Below are 16,565 nucleotides of genomic sequence, written 5' to 3' on the forward strand. Positions count from 1 at the left end.
CGTCTCGGGGGGGGGGTGAGCTTTAATGGGGATGGGTGATTTGTACATGGGGATGGGTGTATTTGGCACGCCTAACAACATCGCATGTAAATTACACATTCATATATTTCTACGCAAAAGAATGACCTTTGATACTAAGAATCATAATAGTGGTGTGACTCAGACACTTACCATTAGAGTTCATGTATCTCTATATAGGAACTCTACTTATCATCAATGAAGAGCGCCCTTTGTTGCTAAAAAAAAACTTAATGGCGGAGAAGTGAGGAAAGCGCAGGATTGGTCCTTTTCCAATCATGTGCTTTGAGAGAAGTCGGTCATGAATATCTCCATTCATTTAATCGGCTTTACGGATTGTGACTTCCGCAATACACCCACTTCTTTTATTGTTTTGATCATCGTAGACGTAGGCCAGAACTTTGACGGTTCAGTCAGCTGGGTCAAGGGCCTACTTGCCCATGAAATCAAAGGTACGATTTTCTCCAGTCAGGATATGCGCCTCCACCAATAAATCATCACCAGCAAAAATCCAATAATGCTAATCAATCAAAAGTTCTGAGTGTCGGATTCAAGGGAGACCCAAAAGCAGTTCCCCTCCCCCTCCCATTATGTTAAATTTCTGACACTGGAATTTCCCACCATCTAGTAGAGGTGCGCCCATCATTAATTGTTCTTACTTCAGCCCAACCTTGGTGGACCTCAACCCCAAACTTTTTTGTGGTCTAGACCCCATAGGCTGTGTAATCCCTCACTGGGCCCCCTCTATTTCCAATTCATGATTCCGTCACTGGGTCTGATTTTTTTTACCCACAGTGTGGATATTGATCTTACATTTTAAAACGATCTGAGAAAAACGTATCCCCCATCGGGACCGTGGGGCCATCTTTGATTATAAGACCATAGTTGTCCTTCCACTTAGGACACGTTAAATTTTCTCAAGGTGTAGTAGAATACACGTAATTAATAATATTGTAAATCACTTAATGGAGAAATATGTAAAAACATGTATTTTAATAATTTAATTGTTCTTTTACTGTTTGATATACGGAGCCCCTAAAAATATGAAACAATTTGTTCTCCAGAAATATAGTTTCGTTCCCCCTTTTGTAAAAATTGAGAATATTACGAGTGCGCCCTCAATTCCAACTTTACGCATCATGACAATTCGTTTGCATTCGATTAATTATATAATTGAATTACGTCTGAAATACAATACTGATAGAAGTAAATAACATTGAAATTATTTGTCAACATTAATATAGGCTGATGATTCATAATATGCTCATAATAATACTCATTTTTTATTAATACATCATTAACAATCATTTTAAAAATTAAATTAGAAACCGAGTATGTTCCAGCTCTTCTATTGTTGCTTCTTACTCTTATAACTGGTGATATACTTTCAAATTTAATACAGCATGCTGTCAGTGCCATTACATGGAAACAAAGTATTTTGATTAATTTTAAAACTATGTCGCTTTTTATTTCTGTGAAACGGTTAATGTTGCACAGAAACTTTAATAAATTAGCCTATGCCTTCTATTATCAAATGTTGACGCCTACTACAACTAAAATTTATGACTGTAGTTGAATATCAAATTCTCTTAGAATCATCGACGAAATTAGAAATTTAAAGATCTCCCTCCTATTTAAAATATCACTTTCGGGAAGTCCTGGTTTCCATGGTCTTAGGCCTACTTTATATCCAGCTTGTTCTAGAAAAAGATAAGGTAGGTGTTCAGGCTGCAGAAACATGGTTTTAAATTTGAGGTGCTTTGTTTTTTAAAGGAGGCTTTAATTAGAGGGAGAACTGTACTAATATAATAAAAATAATAATTAATGCTCGAATCTCTTACATCATGCCGATATAATAATAGTGACAAACTTGTCATTAGCTTCGTCACTGGGTTGTGTCGTCATCACGTGATCACGTGACCTGTAACAGGACTTCTACCATCGAGCAGCTACCTTCAAGCGGATAGAAAACGGATAGATAATAATTATTCCAATAACTGCAATTGTTGGTTCATCATTTTAAATACTCAAAAAGTCAGACGTCAATGGGATTTGTCTTTTGCTGTAGAAGGGAATTATATGCCCGGTAATTTACTGATATTTGTTAATGTACTATAATTTGATTGTCAGTCTAGGCCTAGGCCCAACGGACAATCGTACGTATGGTATGGTGGGCAAGGTAGCGTTTTGTAATACATACAGGGTACTCCCGTCGTTGTTTAATCATGGCCTGGTTGACACAACATGGGCCGACCACATAAGGCCTAAGCCTAGGATAGAATGACTTCATCCTTGTGGAACGATAGGGAATTACGTCAGTTAATCCAATGTATTGGATATAGAGCATTATTCACATCAGTTGTTAAAATGTTTTGTATCATCAATTCCTGTCTGTAATGTATCATTTGTTTATACTACTAGTAGCTAGGCGTATAGGCCAGGCTAGGCCTAGCCCTATATAGAGTTAGTTATTGATTGTTGTTGGGAAGAGATAGCATAGGGCCTAGGCTAGGCCTATTTTCTATTTTTTTCTTTTTAGATGTTAATTAGGCCTAAAATACTAGCTCATGTTGCTTCATATTGCTAACACTCACTGTATGTATGAAAACTCATATATTATACTGAAGAACTGTATTGTTAGTTTTTTTTTTTTTTTTGTGGTTATGTTTCAATTCAATCAAACTAGGTTAAAAACAAGTGGATGTGGTACAGTATTTACTGTATGCATTACATATTTATTAGTCTTTAGACATTGGCTGCCTAACTAGTCTTGGATCTAGACAGCTTCATTTAGTGTGAGTTTTAACTGGTAGTCAAAAGACCTGAAGGAATTGAATTATTTGATTTGTTAACCCCAGATAAATTTGACCTCTATCCAAATTGCTTTAAAATATTTGATGGCAGTATCTATTAATGCTTTAGATTGACTACCTGTTTATCTCTGATGAAAGTAATTCAACAATTTGTAATCTACCATGCATTAAAATGGTAATAATAGATTGTAGAGCATTATGCTAGTACCTCTATGTGCTTCCACTGGATTAGACAGGCCAGTGTTAAACACATACTGTACTCGGCTCCCTGGAGGACTAATTTACATTTAGCACAATGGCATTCTAGCATTCGTACATGTTTACGATCAACTTGATCGGCCTCCACCATACATCTTGTTACTGTAGACTAAAGTTTAAGCATGTTGGTGACGATTCTTTTCCATCTATTGCTGCTCGATAATGGAATCCTTCCTCCTTCCATTAAAGAATTTCACTTGTCAGCTTAAGGCATGTCTTTAAAAAAAATCCCAATCTTTTTAATTGAGTTAGAGCATAATCAGACTGGGTTAGGTTGTCTTTGTACATATTTTTTAAAATTTTTATTCTGTATTACCATTAATTTACTTTCGTCTATGGACTCATGAAAGCATACTCTGTTCGATTTGGTTGGGGTGGGCTGTTCTTGGGGGAAATATTAATTATAGTGGAGGAGGGTACTGTATTTAGCGCTTTGTAACCTCAAGGAAAAAACGCTATAGAAGAAATAAGTAACAAATAACATACCTGGTACCTACTAACACTCCTGGATGAGAGGGAGGCAATGTGATTGTGGAAAGTTTCAGGAACATTTGTGCACAGTAAAAATTCAAAATCCCAATATCAAGGATGAGAGATCGAAACAAACTCGTATTTACAGAGTTGTAGCTATAAAAATCTAAGGGTGAATGGTAGACATTTTAAGGGTGGGTACAGTAGGTGATAACTTTGGTAAACTGTAAATAATAAGAGTGGATTTTAAGGATTGCAAGGGAGTATGGTAGGGCAATGAAATTTGCTTTAGACTGGGTGTAAATCTTTAATGCTGAGTGGAAATCTTCCCTGCCCTCCATAGCTACATCCCTATAACTGATGTTAAATTTTGTAAGCTAGACATCATTTTACACTTGTAGTATTAAGTGGTGATTGTGGTTGGTTGAAGATAGTGACAATGGTTTTTGATGTTCTTGGCGTACTATGACTAACCCCCTACATTTCCTTGTTATCTGATAGTGTAAAGGTCATTATCAGATAAAACATAACATATTATTACCCATTCATGTCCCACAATAAATTTAGTGTCCATGCATTGACACAGCTGTTTGGTTGCTGAAAGAAATCCCCCTTTTCAGTTCAGTTCAATTTAAATCTTTTATCTTGGGTTTAATCTGGTTTTTTATTGTTGTGCAGTTTTTATTTTGTCTCTCCTTATTTTTCTGAACACTTTTCCTGTCTTGTATTATGCGTCACAAAAATTGAATTGAGAATCAGTTTCAATGACATGCAAACCTGTAGTATACAGTACTGTAGTACATGGATGTTTGTGTCATTTGTTTGATTGGTTGTTTATAATTTTCCATATGTGTTTAGCATTTTTTTAAATATATTTTGGTTATGCTTTTAACATTATCATTTTGAATTGGTGAAGCATACAGTATACAAACCAACTTGCCAGTGGTCTCAAATTGCAGGAAAATGGTGCGGTGATGTTGGTTCCCTGCGGTAGTCTGTTTCTGATTTTTTTTTTTTTTTTTAGGTCGCTTGGTTAGACTTAATAATTTAGTTTTTGGTTTGTTTCTTTTGTGTAACTTATAGCGCATAGAGACCATGTAGTATGCGCTTTACAAGTCCCAAACCATTACCATTATACAGTATTACAGTAGCTTTATCATTTTTAAACTGTTAACAGCCTAAAATTTTGATTGATGGTTAATGGTTATTTTTATTAACCATAATTTTGGATTAAATTTACAATTTCCCCCTACTTTATTCTTGATCAACTTATTAAATACTGTACATAGGATTTCTTTCCCATATGTTCAATCGTATCAATATTATTACAGTAACAGTAATAACAGTATTTTAATATATTTTTGAAATTCATCAGACAGGTTTTTAGAATTTATCCAGTTTTTAGTCTTGTATAGTTTAAGTTTTTTTTGTTTTTTTTAAATCTTCAAATGAGAAAATTACATTGCTAAGCTTTATTAACCTTTCAAATTTCAGGTAATGCAATTTTATGTAGACGGTGGTACTTTACATCCATGGGGTGTACTGACATTAGGATTGGCATGGAATAATAGGTAGTTTTGCGCCGCACAACATTAACCTCAACGGATGACATCATAGTTTATTCATCTTGCGTTGCATAGTACTTTAATTTCAGGATTTTACGTGCTCGACGTACAGTTTGTTAGTTACAGGTTTGAACACGCATATTTTGATTTGTTTCCAAAAGGGGCGGAGCTATCGTGTTGCATGTTGGGTACTGTTGTTAAAGTTAACGCTAACATTGTGCGGCAAAAACTGCCTAACAATGAAACAAATGCCAAAGAACATGATGCAAGCCATCGTGATTCAATATGTACAGTAAAATAATATTTCACAGTCACCTTTACTCATAAATGAATGTTTTTGGTAAGATTATTTAATATAGCTGACAAGGATTTTCCTCATTAAACTTCTTAATAAAATATATCATAAAAAAATTATTATGATTTTCAGATCGCATTAATGTTTGTAACATTGTTGCCATCTCATTCCATAAGACATTTGTCACAAGTTTCTTGCTACACTAACATTTCTGTAATGTTGAATTGTTAATACCTGTACTACTATTGGATTTTCCCTGTTGTTATACCGTAATGACATGATTTCTATAAATATGGCAATAATCAATGTTTACTGTTGCGTAACATTTTTGGAAAGCTGTAGTATTAAAGAGTTTGGGAAAATTGATAGTGAGATATTCAGCAAAACGCTATCATTTTCACACCTTTTTTTAGGAAGGAAATAACATTGTAAACAGTTTTTTTTATACATTTTATTACTAAATTACCTTAAATATTACTGTCACCTTTGAGAAAAGTGGCTTAATTTTACATTCAGATAATTGTTTTGGAGTGTTTGCTTATCACTCATGTGGCTTCATGGAGGGGAGAATTAGTGGAGGAGAGAGGGAACAAACATTTAAAATATAAAAATAAATTTTATTAAAAACCATTTTTAAACTGTGGCCTCAATTGCTCTCTTTTTAATATTCTGTATCCACCCCTGATGACTCATGGAGATACTACTAACTACAATACCCTCAAATTACTGTCATAGCCTCAGCCCCGGTCAGAACATTTGCCCATCGGCTATTTTTAGCAGTTGAGTTCACAGCGGATGCTGTTACTATGTGAACCCTGGGTGATTGGCAGAATAGAATTGACATATTTTTTACGATCTGTATTATTAACTCCAGTGATTTTTTGTTTAAAGGGATCTCTACTGTAACTTGCCTAAGTGTTTGCACTGTCTAAATTACAATAGCTTAAAATCCAGTACCATTGTAACTACTGTAACTGTTACCAAAATTTGTGACTGGCCCTTAGAGACCTTGTTTATTTGCACCTAATAAATCAACCTATTATTATTATTATTAATATTATTGTATTGTTGTTGTTGTTGTTGTTGTTGTTGTTGTTGTTGTTAATGTTGTTAATGAGTTGAATATTGACTAACGATGAACATGTAATTTCCTTTTAAAATAAACCAGCATCTTGTATCATATTGTCTTATTATGATATTTTTAGTTGTTTCTTCATTTTATTTATATTCCGTACTTTGACCACCACAATATAGCCCCTTTCAGATAGACGTTGCCGCAATATTGCGGTAAGCATGCCGGCATAATAACCGGCCTATACCCTTTCACACAGCACCTTTATTACCGGAATAGTGCGGTAATCTTACGCTTTTCTGTCTGAAAGGGTCCTATAGAATGGCGTAATATTGGCTTTTAAAATCCATGCAATTGGTTTTAACTTTAGCCTTACTTGTTAAATACGTAAATGCACACACCGGTTTGATTGCCGCAATATCGAGTAGGTCCTTTCAGACAGAGCAAGCCAGTAACCGTTACCACAATATTTGCAGCAATATTACTATATTTCAAGGTGGCCTAAAGCTAGCCGGCATGTTGGCGTATTGACCCTTTCAGACAGAAACCCATGCCGGAGTGCTTACTGCAATATTGCGGTATTGCAGCTCTGTCTGAAAAGGGCTTAAGTGACAATTTTAGTTTTGAAGTTCTGAACTACAGTATTTTAATGTGATTTCTTGTAATTGTTCTTTTTGTGAGCATTGCAATTTCTTCGTTTATTTTAACTGGAGAAAATAAATTTTATCTTGTATCTTTGGTTGTTCTTAGTACTGTGTACAGCTAGTCACATATCACTAATTTGGGCAAATAGTTTCTGTATTGATCATTAGAATTGTGTGTACAAGCAGTGAAGCGTGTATTATTTTTCGAAGTCGAAGTACTAGTGTTTTGAAGTTACCATTGTGTTTTTTCTTGTGTTATTTAAATGGTAATATTCATGACTTCTAATATCCTTTTGGTTGTTGTAAATTAAAACCATTTAAGAAGTGCTACAGTTTAGGCATACAGGATGGCCTTATTGTATGTGCTAAAGTGTGTGGAGAGGATATGTGAGTTGATTTTATTGGTCATGAATATTTTTAAAAAAATGTTATTTACTGTTTCTTTTAGTCCAAAAAAAATAGAAGTAACTATGTAACTACCATATAATTAATATAATAGTCATTAATCTAACCTGTTAATATAAATAAAATTAATTTCCACAAAAATAGAAGTAACTATGTAACTACCGTATAATTTATATAGTAGTCATTATTCTAACTATTCTAATATAAATACAATTAATTTTCACAATTAATTTCCAACTACATGGTTATAATCAAATAAATTAATTTTTTTTTTTTTTAATTACTACAGGAAGTTACAACATTATCATTCATATATTAGGATTTTGTCTTTTGATATTGCTAGTAAAATACTTAGATTATACTTACTGTATAGCTTAAGAATCTAGAAAGTCAATAGAATTTAAAAATCTATATTGTTATACTTAGAGACCAAAACTGCTAAAGACTATGAAAACCCCAGTCCTAAAAGTAGTTTTTAGTTATATTACAACTACTGTACAGTAGACAACTACATATTATTTGAGTATCAATATTTTGGTATACAGATTCAGGATAATGTTAGGTTTTGTGGCTTAAAATTTTCAAACTAGACCTATTCAGTCAGTTCAAATACTTACCTTCTGTTAAACCCATGTGAATATAGGCAAAGGTAATAGTAGGCAAAGGTAACGGTAGACAATTAATTAACCCGTACAGTAGGTCGCCATCATTGTGATGAATTGCGTGGTCAGTGAGTATCATAGCTGCTGCAGAGAGCCGCTCAGTCACATCCTTCCATGACACACAAATCCACCCAACCACACATTTGCTTATACTCTGTAATTGCTTTTCTACTGTATCCGTCATTGCTATCTTGATCGCAAGTAATATTTGTACTTGATACTTAAAATAAGCCAATACTTTTATATTCTTTTAAAAAAATAATTACAATTTTATTTTGGTTTAATTTTGATGAAATTTTATTTTCTTTTTGTAGGTTGGGCAAGTAAATGAAGTTAAAGTGAAATGGCCAGTGACTCCCAGTCTCAACAAGAACACGCTAAGCTGTATCAGCTTTGTCTAAGAGGTAAAGTAGTCATGCATATATGCATCAGGGACAGCAGCTACAGTAAGCTCAAACGGCGATACTGATAGTAGCCAGTGCTTGCTCTGAACCGTGGAGGTGCTGTCAGGTCTGTGGTCACTGGTTCAATTCCAGTTCCTGCTGTCCTAGTGTCTCAACTGAAATGCTGAAATGTAATTTATGATAGTCATGAGAAATCACCCCTCTCCCCCCCCCCCACAAAGGATGGAACCATCACATGTCTCTGATTGTGTACTGCCTTTAAAATTGTACTAGTAAAGAGTTATATATTAAATGTCAGAAAAACTAGTGCAAATGATGGAAGAGCCATTTCAGGAAAATGTGGTCAAACATCTAAATCAAAACGCAAGTGAAATCTCTATGATATTAGACCTTAAATAATTCATCAACTGCAAAGCCGTTGTTAATAGATTTCCATGTAGTTATATATTGTAATGTATGAACATTACAATACAACATCAGAACTCCATAGCAACATAACTGCACTGATGATTACAGAAATTACATTTAAACAAAGGAACATTTTGAGATTTCATTTATGAAAAGTATCATCATAATGACATTTATGACAACTTATGTAAGGGGAAATCCATGACAGAATTTTGAATTATAAATAGGTGATAATATAATTAGTAATGATAACATAATAAAAATAACTGAAGCGGGTACCTGATAAATGTATACCTCCACCCCACAACATTATTAATGTGAAGTTTTTACTTTCAATGACTTTGATGCTTCACCGCTTCTCCAGACGAATATCACCAATTCCATTGGAGGTCAAATGATGACACAGCAGGTGATTTAATGTATTAAATTGTATGAAATATATAACTGAGTATAATAAATGAAAAGAAAAATAATTAAAATAAACTACTAAGCAAAATTGGCGTTGTTCCAAAATTTAAGCGTCCAATGTTTTATGATTACATGTTGTGATTAGAATTGGAGTTTGACCTTTTATTCTGACTACTCAATTACACCCAGCAACTTATTCCTGACGAAGCAAACAAGAGTGGTATGCTATCCAAAGACACTATCCAGTTGACTACACAAAATTTAATACACATAAAACCTGACAATTGAATATTATCTACCTGGATATAGAGACGTGAAACTATATTTCTTTAGGTGCATACGGGTTGGACTTTAGTGGGGGGTAGACCAGTGTTTTTGTAGACGGTTTTTGAATTGGTTAATTGTATGTAAGAGAGTTCACTAGTATCAAGTTTGGTAAAGGGTTCCAACAATTGATTGTTCTAAACGAAAATGCGTTTTGTCGAGATTTCGCATGGACTTTCTGAATTTTTGATTGGTGACCTCTAGTGAATGTAGCTTCATTTCTTGTTAAAAACCCGCTAAACTGAACCTTAAGGTTGGTAGATTCAGATGTCTTAATCTCTCACTATACTGAAGATGACGAATTTAAGGAATTATTAACCATTGTGTCTACATAGTATCTGAACTGGTGTGTCTATCTACAAAACAGTCTGCCTTCAGGGTTTTAAACATTACCCTGTTGTTTATGCATACACATGGCTACTGCTACCTAGCTTCATTGGAGGTAGCTACGTGTATTCTAGATTCTAAAAAGTGTGTCATGAAAAACCAACGCTGATATTAGGACGTCCAGTATACATCAGCGCATAGAGCCCTCGGTATTATGTGCTATATAAATCCCACTACATACATGCCTGTAGTACTAAATAATTTAATTATTAAGCTACTGTATAGATACCTATCACCTGTTGATACGGAATACAATAGTTTTTTTGTTTGTTTATCTCATCAGTTCATTCAGCTAAACTAAAAGAGGCTACTAGCAGTTTATTTGCAAGCAAGCCAGACACATATGTCTCATTGACAGTTGATGCAAAGAACACTCGTAAAACAGAAATTATCAAGAAATCATGGAACCCAGCATGGAAGGAGGACTTCACAATGTAAGTCAAAATTCAGGAATATTCTCTATTTTTTTAAAATCAGCTAAAAGATTGGAATGAACATGCTTTTGTTAGATCGTATATTCTTGCGTTGAAGACGAGGCTTAAAATAGCAAATTACGATAGAAAATTTTCTTGTGTACTGGTCGTATGTAACACCCAAATTTTTTTTTATATAATAAAAATATGATTACAGTACTGCATTAACATGCTTCCGGGCGAGTAAAACGGGATGAATCCGGAAACAGCCACTTCTAGTTCTAGCCTGAACAGGTGTTAAACACGGACCGTCTGCTGATATCAGCTGATAAACTAACGCTGCAAATTACAGTGTTTTGGGGGAGCAAAACAACATGCTTTAGCAACAGGGAGCATTATAATCCCTTTTAATTTTTTCAACACGTGCCTGAAGTAAAGTCTGTTTAAATTTTCATGGTGCCTGCTCCATTTAAATTTTATTTCCAAATACAAAACTGAAAAGATCGATAAAATATATTATTTCAACTGAGGCCTAACTCAACCAACACCGAAGTGCGTTTCTTAATTAAAGCGTCGGGTGACGCAAGGGTCCAGGTCAACTTGACAGAAACTCATCATTTGCATAATACTTTAGGTTTTACGTCCGGGGTTAATGGTTTTTTTGAAAGCCGAGTTCTGCACAAACATGTAGACCACCCGCGGATACAATACCAGTAACAACGCTATGTAACTTTTTCCCATTCTCGCCCGAACACACCCTCTGAGTTTAGGTGGTTTTGGTATGACCAAATGACCTTATTGTACTGAATTATTTTGAGTCTCGTAGATAGGTCATTCAAGAGTAATTTGGTATATGCTCTTAATGCCAGGTCAGGAAACGCACTTGATTGTCAAGTGTTTAAAGTGTTTTTAGGAGGTGTGCAACGGTAGACCAGGAATCAGGCAATCAAATAATAAGTTTTTGTGGTTTTTGTAAAATACGAATTGAATTTAAAGTGCTGTCATCACTCACAGACTAAATTAAAATCATAAAAAATGAATTCAAAAGTAGTAGTAGTAGTTAAATTATTGAAGAACATATAAGGATAATGATAGTAGTGGTAACAACTGTGGATGCAACATTGAGGTGTATAGTAATTGAATAGTACAGTTTATTTTTTATTTCAATAGTATTTTAAAAAGATTGAAATGTATAGAAAATATAAAGGGTTATCAGTATAAAAATATACAAAATGCACTATATATCAAAGTATAGGAGAAAATGAGTAGGATAAAAAATAGTAAAAGAATAAAGATTTTAAAATATTAAAATAATATAAGACTCCTAACTAATTCTGCATACAGAATGTACTCATGTGACCATAAAAAATGAAAGTAAATTTTCTCAAAGTATGAGGTTCACATAGTCAGATTCAGGTAATGCATGACCTATGACCCAATTATCCATGAATTCTGTTTTGTTTTTGCAGCCTTGTTGAACCCAAGTCTAAACTCAACTTCAAGGTTTACTTCCATCATTTGGTTAAAAGTGACAGCTTGTGCTACAGCGCCACCTTGGATATTCTTCCTCTGCTTCTTCAACACAACGGGAAAAGTAAGTATTAAGTAATGGCCTAAGTATGGTCATGATGACATCACATCTTGACCATATATAGGCACGTCATGACTATATACTGTAAATGCTTGAATAAGCGCAGTGGCGCTTATAAATTTTTGGGAGCTTCAATGGGGCGCTTATTCGGGAATGGCGCTTATAAATAAATATTGGCATGTCGCTGTCCATGCCCGTTCCCATGTAACCTATACCACATATTCCCGTAGTTCAGTAGGAATATCATAGGTCCTATCATCGTAAACAAACGTTTATAAAGAAATGCTTGTGTCTTCATTGTATTTTTTATTCATTTTAACACTGTATACCTTGTATTTAAAACCCTGTTTCATTACACACAGTGTAATATTATATTCTCTCGAATATCTATAATATATCTATATATATATATAATATATATATTCCCCCATCTATCTATCCATCATCCATGTGATTTCTGATTTCGTTCATTTGTTGAAATTTTTTTACTCAACTGACAGCCATCTCATTGATTGAGGTCGGCGCTGGATGCTAAAGATCGTAACATGGAAGATAAACAAATCGAGTCTACCACAGATCCAAGCCTAACCTTGCCATGGAGCTGTTATTTAGATAAACAACTTAAATAACAACTCCCTGGTCTAGCTTATGACATTTTTATGGTTGAGCGAGTGCCATAATATATTGGCTTAAGATAAATAAATTTTGTTTCATTGCTCTGACATCGTGGAAATTACATTTTTTGTGGAATTTTCAGGATATTTAAAAAAATCGGAAGAAAATTAATAAAAATCGGGAGGGCGGGAGATGGCCTAAAAAATCGGAAGAAACCCGCGATTTTCGGTAGACTTGGGATCTCTGAATAAACTATTATTTTTATGGCTTTATCTAAGTATGTTTGTATTGTGATTTGATATATAATCAATGAATACTGGATGTCTGAATTAATGTAAATGATATTCCAATTTATCATTGCTTAATGACAAGTTAAGAGTGTAATATAATACATAGTATGAGACATGCCATTTCAAAATCAGCAACTATGGCCAAAAAAATAAAAATGGCCTTTTTGATATACAGTAGATCGATATTCTTCATATTAAAAGTATTAAAATGATGAGTCATTTACTAGAATTGAATTATTATTGGCCAAATTATGAGTAAAGTATTAACGGCTTTTAAGGACAAAGTACACAGACTATGACATTGTAATACTAATTACACAGTTTAGCATATTGTCACAGTACAGTGGTTTAGGGATGGCATGCCTCATGATAATGATTTATCTGAAAGTATTGTTTTTCCTTGGTAAAGTATGCATATTACAATATAAGGTATACATTAATATATAGCAACCCCATTTTGGTATATATTTTTTTTGATAATAGAACCATAATTTTTTACTACTTATTCTATTATATATTTTGTCCTATATGCTGTATTAGACCTCTTCAGGTCAGTAATGTTGTTATTAATTTAAATATTGTTATAATATATAATAAATAAATGACATTGAAATGATAAGTACATTTTTATTTCAATTTTTGCGTAGTTATTGATTTCGAATATAAACTGCAGTTGAAGTCAGAAGGGAAGTCAGGTAGAGGATCAGAACTACTGTTAAAATTGCTACGAATAGCAGTCGAGGAGAGAGACTTAGCACCATTTAGACAAACTCTTCAAAATGGTAATTCACAATTTTTCATTGATATAATCCTTACTGTATTATTATCCAATTAATTTATTTATTCAAATTAAGCATTTATTTTACCAGATGGTTTTTTTAATTAGGAGAGATTTAAAATTTTGTTAGTCTTTAATTAATTTCTAATATACTAGTAATAGAATATGTATTGAGAAAAAAATTGCTTTTTATTTGTAGTTGTTTGTCACTGAAAGAAAGTCACTTAAGTAAAAGTCACATAAGTAAAATTCACTAATTTGAACAGTCATTACACTTTACCCAGTAGTGGTATTAAAATGATCGAATACTGCTTGTATCTGTGTAATGAACTAGAAAAATCTGTTTCCTTGACCCAAATCCATTGAATCACTCTTCTTGACAATATACTTTTCCTAATTTTTTTGTTTTTAAATAATAAATCAATTTCAAATGTTATTATTTTTTAATTGAAGGCAATGGTGACATCAGTCGAGGAAGTCCAAGACCCTCTACTCACCCGCTAATTACAGGCACAACAGCAACCACAAATGAGGCCCGGGGTCAAACAAATGATTCTCCATCTGCAAGAAGGAATAGGGCTGCACCTAACAACAACTCCCTGCCCCCAGTGAATCGTGCCCCAGCACCCCCTACTAGACGTAAGATCAAATACCATTGTACCTATTTACACAAATGCTACACTGTAAATGTACGATTTTCTTATAGTTTGATACTCAACTCTGACATATATGCACAAATTGATAGCTTTTCTGTACTCCTAACTCCCAAGTTTCTCTATTGGTTGATTAAAAAGTGTCTGGAAGGAAACAGATTACTTAAGCTTCCGACAATGTTGACCAGAAGTCATTTTGGTTGGTTTTTATCTCTAATAACTTAATGTAATACAGATGTGGTGTAGGATTTAATGTGGCATTTCTAAGAGTCTTGAAATGGGGGGTGGGGGGTGGGTGTGCTTAGGAGAAACTGTCTCTTATACACATCTAGATGTGTATAAGAGACAGGAGGGGGGCCTCAGTGATTAAGTAATCATTTGCCAGCTCGTAAAATAAAGTGATATGTGGTGATTTTTAACTATTTGAGTGTAATATTTTTTTCTTGAACATTTCCAGTCGTGAGGGGTACAAGCTTTTTTTTGTGGGGGGGGGGGGGTGAGGGATGAGGAGATATATCTCCCAAGCACCCCCAAGATATTCCACTGAGGATTTGATATGCCAGACTATAATTTTTGGTTTTTTTTCAAATGCACTACATGTCAAGCAATTAAATCTTACAATTATACCCCTAAAAGTCAGACCCATTGGTTTTATTCTTTTGTTTATTTTTTGCGACTACTGGCTGATGGGAGGATGTTAAAGTAATGCTAAGCTTCTCCAAATTGTTTCTATGGAAATGGATAAATGAAACGATGTAAACCAATAGCAGTTCATGACAGAGTTAGTGAAGGCAACATGGCTTAACAAGTAGATAAGATGTTAAATGTTGTTCTTTCTATTTTAAACTGTAGTAGAAAGTCTGGTATTAATCCATATTGTGTTTATCTCTACTTAGTGCTCCCTCCTCCTCCACCATCATCAAGTGGGACAACTACTACAACTACACCATCTGTATCACAAACTAATGGCGGCACACCTACGCCCCCACCGAATTCAAACACCGCAGGCAGTGAAGGCCTACCACCCGGGTATGTTTTTTAAAATTTCAATTATGATATTATATTAAATTTTGTAAACACAACAAATTAACAAGATGAACGAGGACCGAGATGTGTTGGTTGAGCTTAGGAGTAGCAAAAATGCTCTTTTGCCAATATGATGTGCTACGCAGTCACCAGACACAACATGTTTACAAGTATAAAAATAAGACTCAATATATTGGATTCATACATCAAATGTCACAAAAATGGCACGTACATATTCAAAGATACATTTATTTTTTAAACTTACGTAAAATGTGTAAAAATAAACGAAGATCCTACTAGAAATCCAAAATTTCCCTACACATTTTTCGCTAACGTGTAGTGAGCGGGATACGTGTCGTCCACACGTCAAATGGATGACGTATCTGTCACACTAACCGCACTCGTTCACGTACGAAACCTCCCTAATAATCATAGTAATAAGCAGTTTTCTATAAATATCGTATGCCTCAATGTTAATTTACAAAAAACATTTTAATTGAAGTTATACTATACCTTACAAATGTTTTAGTCCAAAATATTAAGGAAAAACTATCACAATAAAATTGGTTGGAATATATAATATTTTTCATCCAACATCCACAAGTGCCATCTACGAGGAAGGGTCCATGCTTGCCGGATGGAGGAAATTTCTACTTTTGCCCCGGCGCTGGACCGCTATTGTGTGTTTAGCCCAATTATATTAGTTTGCTGCCAATTGTTTTTTGGTGTAATATGAACTTTGAACTTTGTTAAAGGTGGGAGAGGCGCACAGACCAACAAGGAAGAGCTTATTATGTAGATCACAATTCTCATTCTACGACATGGACAAGACCGCAGCCACTGCCTTCCGGGTAAGTAGAAAATTAATTCACTCTTGATCAAGGAGCAGGCTTGTATTCGTTGGGTGGGGGGAGGGGTTTGTACCCCCAATCCCAATTTGAAAGATGTCCACATTTTTAAGTCAGTCAATAAAAAAAATCATATTAAACATATCTACAAATTCCTAAAATACCAAAGCTGAGATCCAACCAGCTCTTCCTTTGACCCCATATCAGGAGTTCCAGG

The 16,565-nt window shown here is 34.2% G+C and overlaps 1 protein-coding gene across 1 annotated transcript in view; it reads left to right on the forward strand.

Annotated features, from left to right (window-relative positions):
- Nucleotides 1-1,938: 1,938 nt before the first annotated feature.
- LOC117123502 (E3 ubiquitin-protein ligase Su(dx)-like) overlaps nucleotides 1,939-16,565 on the forward strand; it is a 24,543-nt gene continuing 9,916 nt past the window's right edge. Inside the window, exons 1-8 of the mRNA XM_033269449.1 lie at nucleotides 1,939-2,104; nucleotides 8,518-8,607; nucleotides 10,418-10,568; nucleotides 12,017-12,141; nucleotides 13,691-13,825; nucleotides 14,275-14,460; nucleotides 15,371-15,503; nucleotides 16,256-16,351. Coding sequence (XP_033125340.1) covers nucleotides 8,547-8,607; nucleotides 10,418-10,568; nucleotides 12,017-12,141; nucleotides 13,691-13,825; nucleotides 14,275-14,460; nucleotides 15,371-15,503; nucleotides 16,256-16,351 — 887 coding nt within the window. The 5' untranslated portion in view covers nucleotides 1,939-2,104; nucleotides 8,518-8,546. The remainder of the gene's footprint in view (nucleotides 2,105-8,517; nucleotides 8,608-10,417; nucleotides 10,569-12,016; nucleotides 12,142-13,690; nucleotides 13,826-14,274; nucleotides 14,461-15,370; nucleotides 15,504-16,255; nucleotides 16,352-16,565) is intronic.

The sequence above is a fragment of the Anneissia japonica genome, unplaced genomic scaffold (genome assembly GCF_011630105.1).
Source record: "Anneissia japonica isolate Jap-2015-1 unplaced genomic scaffold, ASM1163010v1 scaffold287717_len1600092_cov198, whole genome shotgun sequence".
Classification (NCBI taxonomy): Eukaryota; Metazoa; Echinodermata; class Crinoidea; order Comatulida; family Comatulidae; genus Anneissia; species Anneissia japonica.